Here is a 24,075-nt window from a genome sequence, read left to right as displayed (position 1 = left end):
GTTCCGGAATTCATTTCCGATACGAACAATATTTAATATTTCCGATTCCGGAATTAATTTCCGTTTCGAACAAATATTTAATATTTCCGTTTCCGGAATTATTTTCCGATTCCGATAATATTTCCGATTCAGAAAATATTTCCGTTTCCTGCAATATTTCCGATTCCGACAATATTTCCATTTCCGATAATATTTTCCGATACGTACCATGTTTCCGTTTCCGGCAACATCTACGACTTGGATAATATTTATATTTCCGATACGATCCATATTTCCGCTTCCGGCAATATCATCGTTTCCGGAGTATTCATTTCTTGCCTTTGACGATCTTAGCTCCCACTGAAACCGAGATCCGTCGATTCTGAATATCCATAGATGGAGTATTTAATGCCATTAAATACTTGATCCGTTTACGTACTATTTGTGTGACCCTACGGGTTCAGTCAAGAGTAAGATGTGGATTAATAGAATTAATTCCAATTGAACTGAAGCGGCCTCTAGCTAGGCATTCAGCTCACTTGATCTCACTGAATTATTAACTTGTTAATTAATACTGAACCGCATTTATTAGACTTAACATTTATATGCATACTTGGACCAAGGGCATTATTTCCTTCATAAAATTCCCGGCATGTCAACTTTTTACCAGTGGAACTTCAACTGTTTAAATCCCAGCCGTAAGAACCATAAGGGAACAGTAGAGGATATTGAAGTGGATCATAATAACCGGCAGTGGCTTTGATATAACTTAGTTGCCCAGTTACTGACTCTACCATGATGTCCCTATCTTTCAAGTTGGAAATGTCATCACCTCCAACGACAACTGCTGCTACTTGCGAAGCTGTCGGCATCGAGTATTGATGTTTATTTATAGGTTGCTCTTTGATGACAAATTTGCAATCACTTAAGTCACTACGCTGAGCAAGATGACGAAGATTGTGGACAAAAGGATTGTGAGCATTCAAAATATTCTTGATTTTGTCGATGACATCGAGGCGTAATGATGAATTCTCGGCTGCACGATTTTCATTTTCATGCTTAGTATCATAAATGTAGAGTTTAATAAATCGAGGATGATCTTCTGTGTTCAAAGGTAAGAAACCTCCAATGCGATGGTAAATTGAACCTTGTGCATGGAATGTGTACACGCCTTGACGTGCATTTGCTAGTTCGTCATCTAAATGAACTCCCATTGAAGTGAATGAAAAGACGTGGTTGTACTTACGGATGTTTTGCCTAAAATGAGCCCCATATTCCGATTGATCTCTATTATATAAGCCAAGAGCTTAGGTCAAATAAGTAAATACACTTTTCGTGTCCACTTGCAAAAAGACTAAAATACCCTCATGTTTCGTTGCTCATCACTGGCTCACTGCTAGCTGAGACTCTCCCCCCTCTCACTTTTCTCTCTACTCACTTTTCCCTCACTTCGTCGCCGTTGTTCTAGGGTTAAACTTCCAAACCAAACTTTCGTCTCTTGCTTCCGATTTCTACTCCCAAAATCTTCTACCCAAAAAATTGGAGGTTCTTGCAATTCCGATTCACCCTCCTCTCAAAGTTATTATCTCTTATTTTTTATTTTCTGAGTTTTAATTGTTTATTAAAATTCGAAATTGAGTTATGTGGGTTGATTGATTGTTCATCTTTTTTCTGGGTTGCAGTTGATGATAGTCGGGGAAGATCATATGTGTAAACTCTCAACGGGGAAAAACGCCGGCAAGGTGGGGACGAGTTGGGCCGTCGACGACAAAGAATAGAGAAATTGGGTAAGATAAGAACCTCTTAAATCGAAAATTCTGATCAAGAAAAAGTATGAAAATGTAAGAATTATTAAGAAAGCAAGTATTAATCCTTCTTTTTTGTACATTTGCTTCTCACAATTGCTCTTTTTTTAATCTGGGTTTTTATTCAATTGTGTTGTTTTTGGAAGTTGGTGTTCATAATTTGGAAAGAATTTGGTGGGTTTTTGAGATCGGTTGGAAAAGAGTTGTGGGATTTGGTGAATTTCAGTTTGTAGATGAGTATAATAATGGGAAAATGGTAAGAATTTGGGATTACAGTTCCTCTAGGGGTCTCTTAATGATTTTTGTTGATTAAGAAATCACCTGCAAAAATAACCAGTACTGATTGATACCAAATACTGTACGAATTAAGCAATTAATTGTCCCATTCAAATCAAATAAATTAATTATGATCTTATAAAATGATGAAATACACCCTCGATAAAATTCAAGAATTAACCACCAACAATCAAATTTGAAAATTTCAAGTTTCTCAGGAATTATAACCTGTAATTTCCTCCATTATTTGTCCCATCTTTCCAAATTCTTGAATCAATCTGTTTCAAATTTCTCTAATAATTAACCTGTTTCTGGGTGTGTACAATGATTTTATATTGAAGTTCGTGCGTTTTAGCCATAATTAAATTTATTTTTGCTCGATTTCTGTAACTTAAAAATGGATATTTTCTATGTTTAAATCCAGTTGTAGATTTCAATCAAGTGGCAAATCATGCTCATCAGTTTAAGGGGAGTAGTTCTAGGTATTTCCCGACTCTCAATCTTGAATTTTGTATTTCTAGGTTCCATATCTTTTTTGATCTTTTAATCTGCTTTTTGAATATTAAATGATGTGATTGGTGTTGTTGAATTAAAACCGTTACAATTTGGATGTGTGTTTCAAATTCTCGATTCCTTGCTCTAGAATATGTGTTTCTGTATTTTGAATAAAAAATGGTGTGACTGATCAAAGAACAGATATTGCTCTCTCAATCAAACTCCTATACATTTGTCATTAAGTGATGTTTTTGCCATGATTTCTATGCTTCTGCTTAATTTTTTGGTGCATCAGTTTGGATTTGTTAACTTTTGTGTGTGTGTTCCCTTATTTTAGTCGAATACCGATGAACAGGATCTCTTTTTTAAAAAATTGTTTTTTTTGTCTGATTCTTCCTTACACTGAATCCTTTTTAAAAAAATTGTTTTCCTGTTTGGTTTGAATTTTGCATCTGGGTGTTGAATTCCGTTAATTTAGCTGATAACTCCATTGAATTAACTGATAACTTGGTCTTAATTCCGTTGAATTAACTGATAACTCATGCTTAACTCACTTCCCCCCGTTCGTTCAATTACTTTTGGTACATTTAGTTTATGAACAATCGTGTTTTTCTTGCTTTATTCAATTGTATTGGTTACAACTTATTTGATAATTTGTTGCAAATTTTTTCATGATGAAGATATACGGCTTGATACGATCTAAGCTAGAAGTAATTTCCTATAATTTGAGCTCAATTTCCTTTGATTTTGCTTATTATTGATGAAATCATGAAATGTACGTATTTTGAAAGGGTTTTTGCATTATTACAGGTAGAAATGTCATCAAATGCTGAATTGGCAGAGCTTCTTTCAAGGTATGAATTATTCAAAATTACTAATGTAATGTGTATAGACCGTCAAGAACTTAATTAGAGAGTTTGTTGCCCAGATGTAATGAGTATTTAATGTGCTTCTTGATCATACATGATGAGCCTTTAATCTTTTACCGAACGACTGGCACCGTTGACTTATTCTTTCGTGGCATCGTTTACATTACGTCTATTTGAATGTTTTCTTCCGAGTGTATTAGCTTTTAAATTGTTGATGGCAATTTGTACTCAGTATCAGTACATGTCTCTCATGCTTAGCTGATTATAGTTTGTGACTTGAAGATTTGATGACATGGACTTTAAGTCCCTTATTCTATAGGTTAAGCACAAAATAAGCCTATTCCAGTAAGCAATTATTTTTTTCAGAGCAACATATTACGTTGGCATTTTGAGTGCTTGGTTGATAGACGTACACTAATCAATTTTGCATATAGTCAAACTTGATTATTTGTTGCTCAACTAAGTCATAGCTATCATTCTCCTAAGGTTACCAGGGTCTTTTCTTAGTGCTCTCTAATACATGTGTTGTCTGCAGTGAGAACGGGATTGGAGGGTCCTGGACTGACTGCTGCTCAAAAGATGTGGTACTGCATTGCTACAGTAGGGGGTCAGTATATCTGGACGCGATTCTGCTCTTCGTAGATGGGGAGTCTGAGCAAGTTTTCGTTCTTTTCTGCCACATATCAATTTGTTAGTTGTGGCTCATTGAACTTCTATATGAGATGCTTTACGGATAAATGATTGTTTTTCTTTCTTTTGAATCATTCTTTCTTTCCAGCGGACATTGGGACAATGGGCATGGCTTTTGTTGCAGCATGTAGAAGGATTCTATAAGGCTGCATCATTTAGCAACCTGCTTTGGTTTCTCTTAACTAGAAAGTAAGTTTTGAGCTTCTATGTCTACCGTGTATCTAGGTAGTTCTCAGGTATGTGCTGATTAAATTGAAACAAACAATTGTCTATTTGACTTCATATAAAAATCTCTATTTCTACAACAAGGACTGAAGGTGTGTTTCCGAATTGTGGTAGGAGTAGCAATATTAGAAATCTGGGTCAGGGTTATAATTTACGTGGTCGAACTTTGCACATTATCTCAGTGACATAACTAAAAAATAATCCCACATATTCTTTTAAAACTTGCCATATTTGTTTACCTGGAGACTTCTACTGCGAGAAATAAAATTTGAGATGCTACAAATCTCTCTGAATTGTTGGTGGAAGTTAAATAGGTTCCAAATTAGTAAAACTCGAATCGGTTCAGTCCATCCAGAACCTCCTAAAGGTGACATCTTTAGCTGGTTTTTGGGTAATTAATGCTTAATAATGTTGCTTTTGGATAATTAATACTTTTGAAATTATGGGTTTTGTGTGTTTGAGCAGAAAAGCTGTTTTTCTTTGATTTTAGAAAATTTTCAAATCAATTTTCTAGGGTTTTGTATATATTTAGACCCATAAATTGACATGGAAAAGTTAATGAAATGTATTTTTCTGTTTAACAGTAAAACAAATTGTGAATCAGATTCTATATTCATCTTCACCACCCCAAAAGGTTAGATCTCTTAAATTAGAATGAGATAAATTATTTTGGGGAGGATTAAGAACATTATTTTAATTTGAAATGTTCATTTGCTCTAAATGTGAATTATGTTTTTTTCTCACAGAAATTTCGACTAGGAGAATATTTGATGAATTAATGTTGAATCGAGGCCACCGATCTTGCCAGCCTGATGATATTATCGACTTTGGGCAACGATTTCGGCACTGTTCTGGCAGTTTTGGGCGTGGGATTGTGTGGTGTTGTAATTGTCTGTGAGGGTTTGTGATGTGATTATGTTTTGTTGCTCTAATGTACGAAGTTGATATAATTTTTAATTTTACTCTTCAAACATTTTCATGTACTCTAATAGATTGTTTAAATTATGTGATTGAGTACATGAATTGATGTAGTTTCTGATATTGAAATGTGATTTAGGATTTGAGATTTATCACTAATGTCACTAAATTTAATTCCAAAATTAAAAACAAAATGAATAATAGCGTCAATATTTTGATATAGGCGTGTGTGTGCAATTTTAAGTTTTTATTTAATCCCGCACGCATCGCGTGCATATAAGACTAGTCAGAATATACATCAAGCATATCAGAGGACAATGGAAAATCAGGTAAGTTGATCTTCCCACTTAAGCAACATAGTTCAGGAGATTCACAATGGAAAATTCGTGCTTGGCAATGCGGACATGTTTTCATGGGTGGCAAACTGAATATAGGAACCCCTTGACTCTCTTGGTAATTTCTTGCACAATTTCTATAACCAGTTCTCCCTACTTTCCAGACCCTTATATCATTAGAAATGGGGTTTTATATGTTGTTGGTGTCGATTGCACGACTTTCACCGACATTGAATAATATGCCAGGCATGCGTATTTCATTTTTCGCCTCAACAAAACGCGGCAATTCCCCATTGTCTGAAGTAGGGTATGGTATACGTGCATTGGTTGTACTGCTCTCGCCAACACAAAAGAATCGATTGGGCATGCCGCTTGAGTTTGATGTTGGGTCTGGTATGGTCACAGTGGTTGCGCTACTTTCACCGACACTAAAAAACCGATTTTCTAGATTTGCCCGAGTATCGAGTAAACGAAGTTCATAAAGAGGTTGCACTGCATTATCAAATCATGTTTTTGATTGGTTAGGTAAGTTGTCATTTTTACATACTTAAAATGAATTGATTATGTTTAGATTTCTTACGTTCACGCCTTTCACATTAAGTCGTCACATTATGGACACGATTAGTGATGTCTGCCATAGCCCTTCTAACTCCCAAAGTGTTGGGAGTATTGGTAACAATCATAGGCCCTTCCGAAAATGGTGTTCGAGGTTGGCTTTCAGCAGTAGCTATAACATCTGATTGGTTTTCACATGCATAACTGAGTCGTCTTTTTGCATTTTGACGATCTCTTTGTTCTGGAGTGAGTGATTTTCTCTGTTGTCTTTTTTTATCCCCCCATATCGACATTTGATCTTGCATACATTGATCTCCGTTCTCGTCCATTACGAAACTCTAAAACTACACATTAATTTGGTTATTATAAGTTGTTTGTATTGTATTTTTGTTGCAATATATATATATATATATATATATATATATATATATATATATATATATATATAGATAATTTAAATATTTTATTTTGATGCATCGTTTTTCCTTTTTTGCTAAAACGAACGTTTAATTTTAAAATAAAATAAATATTTTATTTTGTTTCCTTTCGCTTTTATTTTCTACTTAAACGAAAGTTTTAATTTAAATTAAAATAAATATTTATTTTAATGTTTTTTATTCTACGTTTTTCCCCTAAAACGAAAGTCAATTTTAGGTAAACAAACATAACTTGTCAATTTAATTTTTTTTATTTTCGTATTAATATTCTTATAAGAACTTTAGATGATATTATTTGGTTCCGTTTATTTTCTAAACCACCACATTACTCTATTCTATTAATAAACTCTCAATTTTCGTTTTAGTAAAGTTAAGAAAAGAGGCCCATTTAATTCTCAAAGCCCAATCCTTTCTATACTTAACAACATAAACCCTATCTGATATTGTTGTATTCCGCCGTTCCTCTCTTTTGTGGAACCTATTTTCATTTGTTTCCTCCTTTCTCTCTCCTCGTTCATCAGATCTCCTTCCTTTCTCTCCTTAAAGAATGGCGATAAACCTCAAATATGGTGAAAATACCGCGATCAAATGCCTATCCTTTCAAATTCCGATCAACATATTGCGAAAATACTCAGATCAAGAAATATAAGGTTAATCTCTCGCCTCACCCTCTCCCATCTTTTCTAATTCAGAATAAGATGTTGGGCCAAAAATCGCTAATTTAACTAATTTAACTCAGATTAAGGGTTTTATGTAATATAGGCGCAAATTTTCTTGTATATAGGGTATTTAGGGTTTAATTTAGCGATTAATTGTTGAGTAACTAACTGATTTTTATTTTTTTTTGCATTTTTGGTTTGCATGACGTATCAATGTGGAGGGGAAGGTGGCTGGCGAGGCGCTGGACAAGCGGTGGAGAGGCGGTTGTAATCCCCCGTAAATTTATAAATTTTATTAATATATTTTAACGTATATTATTTATATTTAAATAGAATTTATGAATTTTGGAAATAAATATATAATTAACGTATATTTATTTATTACATTTTAATATTTTCAACGATTTACGAAATTGATAATGATTTTAGAATTTTAAGTTAAAACTAATTCGAATTACGAAAATCAATTGAATTAAGAAAATGATCATATTCGGTTTTGGATTCGAATCATAAAAGCTAATCCTAATTCTAGCCCAACTTGGTAAACCCAAAACAAATAAGCCCATAATTTCCCTACCTTGTTTCAACATTCACGTGAAAAACAAAACTCAGAAACCCTCCTCACCCTTTCTCCCTCACGTGAACCAGGAAACCCAAAATCTTGCTCCTCTCTTTGCTCAGCCACCACCAGCGGCGCACCACCACCACTGCTCGCGGATTGTTGCGTCGTTCCCTTGCCACCGCCGGCGCTTTCCCATCGCCGGCAACTTCTCTCCCCTATTATTTTCGTTTTCTTCCCTTTGGTCTTCCTCTCCTCCTGGCTCGTGGTTCTGTTGCAGCAACCACCAGCCATCTACCCACGAAACTCGCCGCAACGACCACCATCCCGTGTCGACGCCGACCAACCAACACCAATCTCCGCAACCCATCAACGCGCAAACAGTCTTCCCTTATTTGCTTGCTTCACCATCACCATCGGTCACAGAAGCCGCCGCCGCTGTTTCCTCTGCCGCCCAGCTTCCTCCGCCGCTCAACTTCCTCGCTGCCGCCGCCCCTGCCGCCGGCCAGCTCTCTCTCTCCCTCACTTTTGGTTGTTTCTTAAACCCTAAGTTATTTAAATCTTTTAATTAAGTTTATTAATTTGAAATTATATTTCTTGAAATTAAATTATTAATCTTTATAGTTAAATTATAATTTTCAGATTTGGTGTTGATGTTATTAATTAATTATTTTCGGTTTTGGTTGATTAATATATAAGTTAGGGTTTAAATTATTTTAGTGCTTTAATTCATGATTATTGAATGTAAATTATAAGTAATTATGATTAAATTATATTTTCAGATTATATATTATGTTTAAATAATAAATTTAATTTTCAGATTATGTAATTGAATTGAAATAAGGAATTTAATTATTTAAGCATGGATTTTTAAGGTTTTAATATTCTAAAATCATAATAAAATGACTATATATTATTAAAGCTATTATTTTTATGATTTTAAGAACGTTGATTATGTTTTGTGGACGTTTGAAATTATTTTATATTGCTGTAAATTTTAAAAGGGATGTTTTATTGGAATTTAGAACGTTTTGGGATCATTAGTTTAATAGTTATTATGCTTGGAGGTTATTTAGTTAAGTTTCGATATTGGGAATGGTTCAAAATATGTTTAGGGTGTATTTAGAATACTTTAGTATTGCTGTAAATTGTTGGATATTGATTGGGGAATTTTACTGATTGTTTTTAGGCGGAGAATTCTTTGTAGGCGACTTTTGAATTCGTTAAAGTGGCCTATCAGTTTGTTTACACAAGGTACGTACATACCTGTGTGCTTGGAATGTGTGTTATCTGTTGAATCATGTTGAAAGTGGTTGATGAACTTGGTTACGTTGAAATTACATGTTTAATGTTGTTGGATGAACGTGTTGAACATGGGTTGTAGTATGAGAATTATAACATGTTAGTATGCATTATTAATGCAAGCATGTCAGTTGGGAACTTTATTTTATATATATATTGATTCAGATCGATTGATTGTTGTTCCCTTTTAGCTTTTCACTACTTTACGAGGGTCGAGGACCTTGTTTAGTAAGTTGAAACCTTATACCCATATAGAGGGGTTAATCAATATTAAAGAAAAGGTTGGATTTAATTGGAATAAGTCTTGATTGATACCTTTGTGATCACTTACTTAATTCCAAGATAAAAACAGTTGAGAATAATTGTTGATTGTATAACTTATGTGATTGTTAGTCATAACAGAGTTTAATTTGTAAGTCATGTAAAGTGAAACTGACTAGGAATAGCTTTAGACTGTGCACGTCTAAAGTGACGGACAATCAGGAGTTGGGGTCATGGGTCGCCTATGGCTTTTTCTGGGGCCGGATTGTTCACCGGTTCTATTTTATTCAAAAGTCCCTTGATATCGCAGGTCATTGGGGTTTACGGAGTCGCGCCCGTACCTCGTCTTCCTTAGTGAAGAAGAAGAAGTTTCTAGTAGCAACTCGGTCCATTGACTATTTCAATTAAAATAATGTTATTGTTATAAAAGTCTGGTCCAGTCTAGCCTAGTCTAGTCAAGTGTGGTCGTCAAACTAACATGTTTTGTCTGCCCTTACTCGTGTTTTATTAGAATCATGTTAGGGTTGTTCGTTTATTAGTATCATGTTAGGATTGTTTTTGTTTTAGTATGTTGTACTCAGCTTTGCTGATTACGTGCTTTGTTTGTGTGTGTTGATCATGGCTATGCCTTATTGATCCTGTGATGACCCATTTTGGTGAGCAGTCTCTAAGGATCAATAAGCGTTGCCATCTACAAGTTTGAAGATGATGCATCATGGGGATCGGGATTAGAGAGCTTGTATTTAGTTTCGTTTTGCTAAGTAACTTGGTTTGTTAATTTAGACTTTAAACTTATCGTACTATTTATATTCCCTTATTTTCGTTGGTTGGTTTTTTGGATTAAACCTATAATCGATTATTTATAAACCTAAAGTTAGTTTTATGTTTTCCGCTGCAAAATTCTGAATAAGCCGTTACGTTTTCACACGGGCGATAATGCCTTGATAATTCTCTACGTTTTATATTAAAAGATTACTTTATAAAAGAGAGAATTGTCGGGGTGTTACAAAGTGGTATCAGAGCTAAGGTTTTACTTTAATAAATTTTTAGGCGCCTAACTATCTAGTTATTTAAAATAAATTTCTTAAGAATCGAGCTTCTATGTATTATAGTGTTCAAAAATTGGTACTTTTTTTTGGGGGGCCGATTTCCTTTTATCTTGTTTGAAAGGATATAATATTTCTTATTTAAGTTCGAAATCAAATATTTTTTTTCAAGTTAAAGTGATACTTTCGACATTTTTATTTTTCTTATTATTTATTATTCAAACAAATAAATAAAAATTATATGAATACATTTTTTTTAAAGGAGTTCAATTTTTTTTTTTAAAGTTGTTTCAAGAGTTAGAATTCGTTATTTAGGAAATATAAATCTTTTTCGAATCAATAACTTCATTTTCGAATTTATTCGCTACACTTTCCTTAATCTATTTTACTTTATTTATTTTATATTTTTTATTTATGTTATTATTCTGTGTTATAATTCTCTTGTATTATCGTTTTTACTTTGTTATTTAAATTATTTCAATGCTTTAGTTTATGAGAGATGGGTAGTATAAGAAGGGCATATAGGATAGAATTATATGTGCATTAGTGGCTAGTCAATGATAAGAAATTGATTGTTATGTACGTGCGTGTGCTAATTGTTTAAGTGTTACATTTACATGTGCATGTTTTCTTCCACCAAACTTATTGCGTTATTGAACTTTGTTTATGATTTGGTTGGAAAATCGTTAGTGAGACATGGAATTGTTTATTTCAGGAATAAAATGTTTCTTTCCAAGTATACCAACATAGGATCCTTCGAGAAACTTGATATAGAAACCCCTGATATTTACGTGAAGAAAATCATGTTTGGATGTGAATATTATGCTAAAGTTCAAGGGCAACCTATCTTAATGAGAAAGGATATCATAGCAGCCACTATCATTAATTGCTTACCTAACAAATTTCCATACCTACAACTCAAGGAAAAGTTTAAAGACATGCATTCTAATAATGGAACTCCAAACTTGACTAAGTATGGGACTTGGGATGGTAGATGGAAATATGATTCAGAAATTCTGACCACTATTATTGAAGCGGCAGAAAGTGGGTTTAGAGACGGTAAAATCGTAGGAAGTCATGTTGGGGATTCAGTTACAGAAGAACCTATGGGAATAAGTGTAAATAATGACCTAGAGGAAAATGATGTAGCTGTGGAGAATGAGAATGTAGGTGTTGAGGCAGAGAATCCTAACCCAGCGGCTCATGAGCCAACCATTGAGATCTCTAGTGATCCGGATGCAGAGCTCGAAAGTGAACAGGAGATGGCAAGTGAGCCTAATCAAGATGAAGACATGGGTGAAGATGCAAACCCTGAGGAAGACCCTGAAGAAGAGTTCGATGATCTTGAGATCTAAATTTCACTCCGCAAGTTTCAAGGGCAATGGATAGGCAAGAGGCCACAAATATTTTGAAGTCATAAATAGTTAATTAGCTCTTTTATGTTTTAAAGAATAAGTAGCAAAGCTACAACTATTTAAGGTTTAAGTTTATTGATTGTTATGTACGTGCGTGTGCTAATTGTTTAAGTGTTACATTTAAATGTGCATAAAGAATTGTTTTCTTCCACCAAACTTATTACGTTATTGAACCTTGTTTATGATTTGGTTGGAAAATTGTTAGTGAAACCCGGAATTGTTTATTTCAGGAATAAAATGTTTCTTTCCAAGTACACCAATATAGGATCTTTCGAGAAACTTGATATAGAAACCCCTGATATTTACGTGAAGAAAATTGTGTTTGGATGTGAATATCATGCTAAAGTTCAAGGGCAACCTATCTTAATGAGAAAGGATACCATAGCAGCCACCATCATTAATTGCTTACCTAACAAATTTCCATACCTAGAACTCAAGGAAAAGTTTAAAGACATGCATTCTGAAAATGGAACTCCAAACTTGGCTAAGTATGGGACTTGGGATGGTAGATGGAAATATGACTCAGAAATTCTGACCACCATTATTGAGGCGGCAGAAAGTGGGTTTAGAGACGGTAAAATCGTAGGGAGTCATGTTGGAGATGCAGTTACAGAAAAACCTATGGGAGTAAGTGTAAATAATTACCTAGAGGAAAATGATGTAGCTGTGGAGAATGAGAATGTAGGTGTTGAGGCAGAGAATCCTAACCCAGCGGCCCATGAGCCAACCATTGAGATTTCTAGTGATTCAGATGAAGAGCTCGAAAGTGAACAGGAGATGGCAAGTGAGCCTAATCAAGATGAAGACATGGAAGAAGATGCAAACCCTGAGGAAGACCCCGATGAAGACCCTGAAGAAGAGTTCGATGATCTTGAGATCTAAAGTTCACTCCGAAAGCTTTCAGGAGCAATGGATAGGCAAGAGGCCACAAATATTTTGAAGTCATAAATAGTTAATTAGCTCTTTTATGTTTTAAAGAATAAGTAGCAAAGCTACAACAATTTAAGGTTAAAGTTTATTGAAGTTTGAAATGTTCTTTATTATTTTGAAGGATGTAATAAACCTTTATGGAGTTAGCAATAAAAGTTAAAGTTTTCAGGGAATTGTTCTTTATTCTATTTTGAGGATTCCATAATACCCCAACCTTTAGGTAACACGTCATGGATTAATTTTTCTATTGGTTGCATACTCAGTGTGAATTGTGGATCAATTTAATTGCCACAATAATATTAAATGATTTGAGTACATAAAGGAAGTGAGGGCCAATCTAGACCCTCATGACCAATATGATTCAAAATGTTATGTCTTATGTGCAGTGTGTGAATGTCTTTCGTGAATTATAGAGGATGATTATTTTTCAATGATTATTGCATCTTGTAGACGATCGTTGCACCTTCGTAAACGATTGTCGTGCCTTCGTAAATGATGTGTATTAATGTGAACATTGTTGGTTGAGGCGATCTTTCTGGTCAATTCAAATATTTAATTTTATGGGATAACGTATAAGTGGTGTTTCAAACCTAAAGTAGAGTAAACTAATTGCAGGTCGAGTTCTAGAATGGCCAACAACAATGATCTAGCTGCTGCGATTCGCCTCTTGGCGGAAAAGCTAACCCAGGAAAGAACTAAGCGCCCCGACTCTACAGGGGAAATGTTTGAAAGACTTTCTAAGTTTAAGCCACCGTATTTCAAGGGGCAAGCAGATCCAACCTTCTTGGAAAACTGGATTAGGGAATTTGAGAAACTATTTGAGGCTGTGAGTTGCCCTGGGAGTATGAGAGTAAGTCAAGCTGTCATTTACCTGAAAGATGAGGCCGACTTTTGGTGGAGGGAAAATGGAAATAGACTAAGTGCTGCTGAGGGATTCAATTGGGATTCATTTATTGTTGCCTTGAGGGGGAAGTTTTATCCTCCTTTTATTCATCAACCTTAGGATGGGGAATATGACTATTGCTGAATACTATAGCAAATTTATAGCTTTGTCGAGGTTTGCACCTGAGGTGGTAGCTACTGAGGAACTAAAAGCTCAGAGGTTTGAGCAGGGGTTGACTGATGAAATTCAACTGGGATTAGGTGGGGAAACGTTTACATCCTTAGACATAGTGTATGGGAGAGCTTCTCATATTTATGGTCTGCAGTCTAGAAAGGACAAGAAAACTGTGGTAATTGGGGAAAAGAGAAAAGATCTTAATGCTGGGGGTAACCAAGAAAACTTTAAAAGGAATAGAAACGGAAATGGAGATGGAAATGGAAATTTCCGAGGAAACAATCAGGGGCACCACAACAACTCGAACCAATCTAAGAGAGTGCATCATTGCAAGATGTGCAGTAACAATCACCCTGGTAAGAACTGCAAAGGAGAATTAGTGACCTGCAACTATTGTCAGAAAAGGGGGCATAGGGAGTATGAGTGCTTCACTAAGCACAGAAAGGAACAAAATAGTAATGGAGGTGGAAACCAAGTGAGGTTTAACCAGACTAGAGGTCAAAATTCAAAGCCTGGAGGGGCACAAAACAATCAAGAGAACTATAATAAGCCTGCAAATGATAACAACAACTCGAATAAAGCTCCAGGAAAGTTGTACATGATGAATCAGAATGAGGATGAACGATCTGCCGATATAGATTTTGGTACTTTTTCTATTAACTCCGCGCAAGTTAAGCATTATTTAATTCGTGGTGACTTGTTCTTTTGTTTCGTCATCTGTTGTGAAAAGTCTAAAGTTTATAGTTTTAGTGAAATAGGAATTTTGAGGATAGAATTCGTCGAAAGAGAATTTTGGTTAGCTATTCCCTGAGGTGAGTTACGAGGGCGTAACTCGTTTTCTTTAAGGGGGGTAGAATACGATAGGAATTCGCGCTTTTTACCTATTTTATGGCATTTTTATGCATTTTATTGCTTATTTTAGCAAATTTTACAAGTTGATGCAAAGAAAATAGATTCTCCGCATAAGAAAATTTGTTCATGAGTAACACAAACAACTTTGAGTTGGCAAAAGAGTGCACATAGGTGGTACAAGTACTTCTCTAGTAAGAATAAGTTAAAAGCTTTTGGGGAAAATGTGGGAAATTTCGTGTCAAGTTTCGGGACGAAACTTCTTTTAAGAGGGGTAGATTGTAATCCCCCGTAAATTTATAAATTTTGTTAATATATTTTAACGTATATTATTTATATTTAAATAGAATTTGTGAATTTTGGAAATAAATATATAATTAACGTATATTTATTTATTACATTTTAATATTTTCAACGATTTACGAAATTGATAATGATTTTAGAATTTTAAGTTAAAACTAATTCGAATTACGAAAATCGATTGAATTAAGAAAACGATCCTATTCAGTTTTGGATTCGAATCATAAAAGCTAATCCTAATTCTAGGCCAACTTGGTAAACCCAAAACAAATAAGCCCATAATTTCCCTACCTTGTTTCAACATTCACGTGAAAAACAAAACTCAGAAACCCTCCTCACCCTTTCTCCCTCACGTGAACCAGGAAACCCAAAATCTTGCTCCTCTCTTTGCTCAGCCACCACCAGTGGCGCACCACCACCACTGCTCGCGGATTGTTGCGTCGTTCCCTTGCCACCGCCGGCGCTTTCCCATCGCCGGCAACTTCTCTCCCCTATTATTTTCGTTTTCTTCCCTTTGGTCTTCCTCTCCTCCTAGCTCGTGGTTCAGTTGCAGCAACCACCGGCCATCTACCCACGAAACTCGCCGCAACGACCACCATCCCGTGTCGACGCCGACCAACCAACACCAATCTCCGCAACCCATCAACGCGCAAACAGTCTTCCCTTATTTGCTTGCTTCACCACCACCGTCGGTCACAGAAGTCGCCGCCGCTGTTTCCTCTGCCGCCCAGCTTCCTCCGCCGCTCAACTTCCTCGCTGCCGCCGCCCCTGCCGCCGGCCAGCTCTCTCTCTCCCTCACTTTTGGTTATTTCTTAAACCCTAAGTTATTTAAATCTTTTAATTAAGTTTATTAATTTGAAATTATATTTCTTGAAATTAAATTATTAATCTTTATAGTTAAATTATAATTTTCAGATTTGGTGTTGATGTTATTAATTAATTATTTTCGGTTTTGGTTGATTAATATATAAGTTAGGGTTTAAATTATTTTAGTGCTTTAATTCATGATTATTGAATGTAAATTATAAGTAATTATGATTAAATTATATTTTCAGATTATATATTATGTTTAAATAATAAATTTAATTTTCAGATTATGTAATTGAATTGAAATAAGGAATTTAATTATTAAAGCATGGATTTTTAAGGTTTTAATATTCTAAAATCATAATAGAATGACTATATATTATTAAAGATATTATTTTTATGATTTTAAGAACGTTGATTATGTTTTGTGGACGTTTGAAATTATTTTATATTGCTGTAAATTTTAAAAGGGATGTTTTTTTGGAATTTAGAACGTTTTGGGATCATTAGTTTAATAGTTATTATGCTTGGAGGTTATTTAGTTAAGTTTCGATATTGGGAATGGTTCAAAATATGTTTAGGGTGTATTTAGAGTACTTTAGTATTGCTGTAAATTGTTGGATATTGATTGGGGAATTTTACTGATTGTTTTTAGGCGGAGAATTCTTTGTAGGAGACTTTTGAATTCGTTAAAGTGGCCTATCAGTTTGTTTACACAAGGTACGTACATACCTGTGTGCTTGGAATGTGTGTTATCTGTTGAATCATGTTGAAAGTGGTTGATGAACTTGGTTACGTTGAAATTACATGTTTAATGTTGTTGGATGAACGTGTTGAACATGGGTTGTAGTATGAGAATTATAACATGTTAGTATGCATTATTAATGCAAGCATGTCAGTTGGGAACTTTATTTTATATATATATTGATTCAGATCGATTGATTGTTGTTCCCTTTTAGCTTTTCACTACTTTACGAGGGCCGAGGACCTTGTTTAGTAAGTTGAAACCTTATACCCATATAGAGGGGTTAATCAGTATTAAAGAAAAGGTTGGATTTAATTGGAATAATTCTTGATTGATACCTTTGTGATCAATTACTTAATTCCAAGATAAAAACAGTTGAGAATAATTGTTGATTGTATAACTTATGTGATTGTTAGTCATAACAGAGTTCAATTTGTAAGTCATGTAAAGTGAAACTGAGTAGCAATAGCTTTAGACTGTGCACGTCTAAAGTGACGGACAATCAGGAGTTGGGGTCATGGGTCGCCTATGGCTTTTTCTGGGGCCGGATTGATCACCGGTTCTATTTTATTCAAAAGTCCCTCGATATCGCAGGTCATTGGGGTTTACGGAGTCGCGCCCGTACCTCGTCTTCCTTAGTGAAGAAGAAGAAGTTTCTAGTAGAAACTCGGCCCATTGACTATTTCAATTAAAATAATGTTATTGTTATAAAAGTCTGGTCCAGTCTAGCCTAGCTAGTCAAGTGTGGTCGTCAAACTAACATGTTTTGTCTGCCCTTACTCGTGTTTTATTAGAATCATGTTAGGGTTGTTCGTTTATTAGTATCATGTTAGGATTGTTTTTGTTTTAGTATGTTGTACTCAGTTTGCTGATTACGTGCTTTGTTTGTGTGTGTTGATCATGGCTATTCCTTATTGATCCTGTGATGACCCATTTTGGTGAGCAGTCTCTAAGGATCAATAAGCGTTGCCATCTACGGGTTTGAAGATGATGCATCATGGGGATCGGGATTAGAGAGCTTGTATTTAGTTTCGTTTTGCTAAGTAACTTGGTTTGTTAATTTAGACTTTAAACTTATCGTACTATTTATATTCCCTTATTTTCGTTGGTTGGTTTTTGGGATTAAACCTGTAATCGATTATTTATAAACCTAAAGTTAGTTTTATGTTTTCCGCTGCAAAATTCTGAATAAGTCGTTACGTTTTCACACGGGCGATAATTCTCTACGTTTTATATTAAAAGATTACTTTAGAAAAGAGAGAATTGTCGGGGTGTTACAGCGGTGGAGAGGCGCGAAACGCGTGGGGCGATGAGATGGTCAGGTTCTGTTTAATTTAAATTTGTTTTAATTTGGTGAGATTTATTGTTACTATTCCGGGGTTGTCAATTATTTGTATGTTTCTTGAATTTAACGTTAATTTAACCATTATTGGGGTTTCGTCAAATTTTTTCATCTGTTAATTTGAGAATTTGAGAATTTGAGAAATTTGTTGGGTTTGAGAATTTGAGAATTTAACCATTATTTACAATTTGGTCTGTTAAATTTGAGAATTTGAGAATTTAACCATTATTGGGGTTTCGTCTAATTTGTTGTTACTAATATCGATGTCTAATTTTTTTTTATCTGTTAAATTTGTGAATTTTACTTTATCACGATCTTCTTTTGATTGTAGTGGAGGAATATTGATAAAGATTGTTAATTGTTTCATAAAGGAAAATGAGAGAGATTTCCGGCTTGATTTGCAATTGTAATTGAGTACTCAGTATTTTTTTTTTTGATTTTTTTACTTCGTATTTTGCTTTCTTGTAGGTGTAGGGATTAATTGTTGTTGACTTAGTTGCTGTAAATTTTCACAATTGATTGATTATATACGTTAGAATTTCTTAATTGATGATTAGTATTAAATAGTCAATTTTATAAACTAATTCAATTTGATCAAAAAATCAAATAGCTGTAGGGATTAATTGTTGTTTACTTCTTTGCTGTGAATTTTTATAATTGATTGATTATATACGTTAGATTTTCATTATTGATGATTACCATTAAATAGTTAGTTTTCTAAAGTAATTTAATTTGGTGAAAAAGTTTCATTTATTTTAATCTGGATTTTATAAAGAAGCATCAAAGGGTATTGTTGTCTATTCCATAGGGGACACTAAAAGTGCAATTACTAAATTGAAATCAAAAAACAATTATGATCAAATTGGTAGATTTGAATTGAATTTCGTTTTAGCAATTTAAAGATTGCAATATTTGATGAATTGTGAATTTTCTGAGTATTGATTGTGGAACAGTGATGTGTTTTTTGACATGTTTTAATTTGGTGAGGTTAAGTGTTGGGGTTATATTCTGATTTGTGGAATTGTGAATTGTGAATTGTGGAACAGTGATCGAATACTTGAGTGCATGGGGTTATATTTTGATTATAATTTCAATTTTATTGATGTTTTATTTGTTCATCTGATTTTGCTGTTTTCTGAGACTATTGGGTGTTATTGGATCAAATGTGACTGTATGTTGTTATGGTGGGATTTGTTGATTTAGTTAGAATGAAATGTGATGATTTTCTTTTCGTTCTATGTAATTAAAAGCATGATATAAAATCTGTAATAGTTAATTGAAATCAGTAAACGTATGTATACCTTAAGTAATTTTTTCCCTTTTGCTATTTATAAGTTATAGCTAGATGTAATAATCAATTTCTAATTTTATAGAACACATGTTTAACCGATTTACTTGATAATTAAAACTAAGAAGGGTATTTTAAAATCAAATAACAACTTATTCAATAAAAAGCATGAAAAGTAATCTGTAATAATTAATTAAAATCAATAAAAAACATGCATATTAATATTTTGTTTAAGAGATTGGCGGGCCACATACCTTATGTCGTTGTTTATAGTATGCCTTGATGAACTTAACACCCAACTTAAAACTGAACTTAAAACCGAAATTATAACCTGCAAAACAATAATTTATTTCAGATTTTTTATTTACATAATTGAACAAAAAAATGCAAACCCATCTGGCAAGAGTACTATAAATTTAACAAAAGAAATGCAAAAAATCTCAGATTTGACTTGGGAAAGCAAAGATGTGAAAGATGAGGGGTTTAGTTTTCCTTCCAGATTTTAAAGATTAAGAATTTACCGTATGTCGTTGGTCGTTGTACCTCGTTATGAACTTCAAACCCCAATTAAATTCTCCATTAAAACAAATGTAAGTCAATTATATTTAAAATCATAATTCTAATAATAGAAATTTATGTTATCACATACCTTTGCTGTTGAAATCTGCAATTAAAAATTAAAAAAATTATGAGATTATTTAACCAAATGCATAAATTGAAATATAAAATCATTTAAAAGCAAGAATATTACCTACCTTATATGTTGAAATCTGCAAAATAAATAAATGCAACAATATTAGAAAAGAACATTGGTTTTATGCATAAATTCACAAATTTTTTTATTTTTTATTTTTTATATAGTCTTGTATACATAAAAATTATATTGTTATGCGTACAATATTCATTGTATTTGTATGCATACACAGATTTGAATATGTCCATACAATTAAATTAGAAATTCACGAATTTGTTAAAAGAAAAATTGTTTAATTTCTGTTTCTTTATGGTCATGTATTAAAATTTATGAATTATTATTATAAAAAATTGTTTAGTTTCTGTTTGTATTTTTTTTGCAAGGATTCATACGAAAAGTGTACTTACGTGTGGGCGACTTCAAGAAGGAAAAACAGTGATGCGGCAGAAGATTTCTGGAAATTTTCTGCCTCTTCTGGTTTACAATGGAGATTTTTTGAATGTTTTTGGTTTCTGCAGTTACTTTGAAACTTTTTATTCGTTTAGCTGTATTGTTCATTTTTTGATTTGTAATAATTTTCTTTTTATTTGACAACTGTAATAACTGTAATATTTTATTTTCCTTTTTTTCATTTATTTCCTGATTTGATCCATCAATCAACACCACTTTGGTAACTGAGTTAAAGAGGATTTTATTCTGTGGTAATGGGCCCATATTCTTGATTTTGGGCGTTACATTCATTAAGTCAATTTAGGTCTGTAGAACAAATAAACTGTAGAACTATGGGGGGTATTTTTGTCTTTTAATTGGGGGACACGAAAAGCGTAATTACCTAATAAGAAAATCACCTTAAAAGCTGCATACAACGCTCCGCCACCTGATGGGCTTAATAAGAGTGAGTGGCAGTGGCTTATTAAGGAGATTTTTTCAAAGCGAGAATTTAAGGTAAAATCACTTAACCAGATATAATCCTTTTTCCTTTATAATGTGTCTGGAAATATATTTTTTTCAAATTTCAAGAAAGAACTGTCGGGAACTCTAATAATTGGGCCCAGTATCTTAAAGAGTTAATGCCTCGAACTGAGAGCAAGCCTTTTAGGCAAGTCATTTGGGATGATTTGGTTAGAAACAATGATTATTAATACATAATTTCATTGGTTCAGGAACTCTGGAATTAAATTCACATGACAACTGATTATTTTCTTTGTTATGTAAGGGAGGAAATAAAGGGAAGAAGTCGAATTTGGTAGATGTATTCTACTCCACTCGAAAGAAAGGAACTCAATTTCCAAATGCGGAGACAACGCAAAATTATGTATGTCCGTTGAATGTTTGATTTTTGTTGGCCCGTTATTTTCTTTTTTGTTAATGTTAATAATTTTGTTTTTGCTATGTTATAGGAAGAACTTCGGGAAACAATGGAAAAGGATCCATCACTTTCTTAAGTCGAGGTAAATACTCTTCATCTGTCATTTCTCATCCACATTCAGTTTTGAGTTTGAAAATTTTAAAAGTTTTGGAGGCCAAAATGGTTTAATTACGATTTGGCCACCATTTGTAGAGAATGTGGTTACCGGACTGCAAGTCGTAGAATATGTTATGAGATTGGGTGACTGTTTGTAACTTACAGGCTCTACTTTTATCAGTGACTTGTATGAGCAAAGGTGATTTTGCAGTACACAGAGGGTGAATTTTCGAAAGCGTCATGTCAGTCTGTATTGTTGTTGTGTTGATTTAGATTTAACCGTACTGAGCTTGAGGCCATACGTCTTTCACTTCCCTGTTCTTCCACTTCGTTGGGTGGTTTAATAACCCAACCTGCTCCAGACAAAATGCTTTAGCTGTCTAATAGAGTGATCAGTGTCTAATTAGGAAGATAGGAGAAGTAGCAAAGGAAAAAAGGGCTTAGTCTATGTTAATTAGTATTTGGGTTGCATGTATGTTCAATGGCTCTCTCATTTGCTTGGATGTTCGTGTAAACACTAAAGCACCGCACCTATAACATTCTCATCCCATCCCTCCTTCACACACCTAAAAACATACAAAGAATTTTACTTCCTCCGTCAATCTCACACCCACTAAGATTGCGTACAAGTCCACAAGATCATATTAATCATAATCTAGCTGTAGTGTCTCGTTATTCAATTCCCTGAGGAGATGCCTAGAGGTGATCCTCTCCATACTCTGACTGAAATTTCACAGTCTCGAAACAAGTATGCTGTAGTTTCTTCTGCCTTGCCACAAAGTGGGAAAAACATCCTTGCTCTTTTTCTACTGCTCATACTACTACTGTTGTGATTCTTTCCTCTGGAATCGGTAGAAATGTAGCCCAGCATCCTTGCTCTTTTTCTTGGCTAATTTGTCGCGCACAACAGCCTCTGCTACATACCCAACATCAACGTACATCACTATCAGGATCAATTGTCCTTTTTCCTCCCTTGTGATGAACAAAGACAGTCCATCCCTCCTATGCAAGCTTGGCTTCTCTCTCTCTCTCTTCTTACCTGTGACGTAAACCCAAGACAATTAAACACATATCAAGGAGGCAGTTGAGCGTAGCCATACACCACACTGAAAAACAGAATTCAGATTTAAACACCAACAGATTACTAAAGACAGTCACAAGGCATCAAGGGACGATTCCCAATAACGCGTCCAGAGAAGTAACTGGATTTTAAAAAAAAATGCAACCATCTCGTCTTTAGTCTTAAACTTGAAAATGATTACAGCAAAGCAAGAAGAATACAAAAGCACACACGCTCCAACAAAAAGCTTGTACTTCTTGTTTGTATGCATGTGCTCCAAACACAAATGTATGAATCTATATTGAGAAGCAATTACATATTAAAATCGCAGAGGAAGGGGTTTGAAATAATGGCACCACTTTTAAGATTTAACAGTTGTTATTATGTGCTCATAGTACTGCTACTGCTGCTCATGTGCTCTGCTACTGCTACTTTAGTACTGCTATGATTGTGTTCGACATTACCTTCTCAATTTGTTGTTTTCACTAGTCAAGCTGAATAGATTGCCAACAGGCCTCAGGGACAATTCACATGACTCAATATGATTCAAACTAAGTAATGCAGATAAGTATTATATGTGCATTAAATAACTGTTATTCCACTATCTTCATGTAAAGTATCACTTTCTCAAGAAAGATTACGTACCAGCAACTGATTCTCGCTTTGAATATCTAGATGCTGCTAATACCTAATTTCTAGAATTTTGAATGTTTAGGCCCTTTTCAATACCCTCTCAACTTTTTGCAGACCTTGTACCTATCTTACATATGGGATTGTGATCTACTTAGTTAAGTATTACATGTGCAAAGGTATTCTTCATGTACTAATGCAATTTTTTTTTTGTTCTGCTAGGTAGTACAACAGGTTTTTAAATCAAAATCTCGAGATCAGGTTGTAGATTTTGGAGGAGGAATAAAACTTAAAGATGTAAGGGGACCACAATCTAGTAGAGTAGAGCTTCAAACTAAATTGAATGCTGCCAACAAACAGAATGAAGTTCTTGCAGATCGCATGGAGGAAGTATAAGCTGAGAACAATGAAATGAAGGAACATGTTAGCTTGGTTGAGTCTAGAATGAAAATGTTTCAAGATGCATTGGTTAATGTTACTATTCCAACTTCACAAGCTGGATCAGAAATGAAAAAATAGGTCGAAGCTGCTACACATCAGTTCTAGATATTTGGTGCAAATTTTTTATTTTTTCTTTAAGAACAAGGAATTATTGAGATTTAATTCTTAGTGTTGACCAAGTTATATATTTTATCTTATTAGTTTGGTTGTTTTGACTCACATTGAATTTTTTTATTATATTTGTTTTTGTGATTGATTACGTTTAATTAATATATATTTAGTGTATTATTCTATATACTTTTTATGATTTTGAATGAATTGCAGGTTATATATACTTTTCATATTTACGACAAACTATATTTATTTTATAGTCACATCAACGTCGAAATATTTTGTCGTTGTTGGATGATAATTAAAATTATTGTGTCCATTTGATTCTCTTTTTACGTCAACCTTATTGGTCGCTATTTGATGTTTGTTCGAGGTCATTGAACACATAATAACGACGAACAACCTTTTTGTCGTTAATAAATAACGACGAACAACCTTTTTGTCGATAATAAATAACGACGAACAATAAATTCGTTGTGTAAAATTCATGACGAACGTTGACGTTAATACTAATAACGTTGAAAGCTATT

The 24,075-nt window shown here is 34.0% G+C and overlaps 1 protein-coding gene across 1 annotated transcript; it reads right to left on the bottom strand.

The window, feature by feature from the left end:
- Window positions 1-656: 656 nt before the first annotated feature.
- Window positions 657-1,193, bottom strand: LOC110787823 (uncharacterized). Its single transcript, XM_021992467.1, has one exon. The coding sequence runs from the start codon at window positions 1,191-1,193 to the stop codon at window positions 657-659; it is 537 nt and encodes a 178-aa protein (XP_021848159.1).
- Window positions 1,194-24,075: the final 22,882 nt, after the last annotated feature.

This window comes from Spinacia oleracea, chromosome 4 (assembly GCF_020520425.1).
Source record: "Spinacia oleracea cultivar Varoflay chromosome 4, BTI_SOV_V1, whole genome shotgun sequence".
NCBI lineage: Eukaryota > Viridiplantae > Streptophyta > Magnoliopsida > Caryophyllales > Amaranthaceae > Spinacia > Spinacia oleracea.
Note: the sequence above shows the minus strand (reverse complement) of the source record. Positions and strands in the feature narration are given on the sequence as shown.

Coding starts and splice junctions, on each gene's coding strand:
- LOC110787823 (XM_021992467.1), bottom strand. CDS start 1,193: ATGGGAGTTCATTTAGATGACGAACTAGCAAATGCACGTCAAGGCGTG.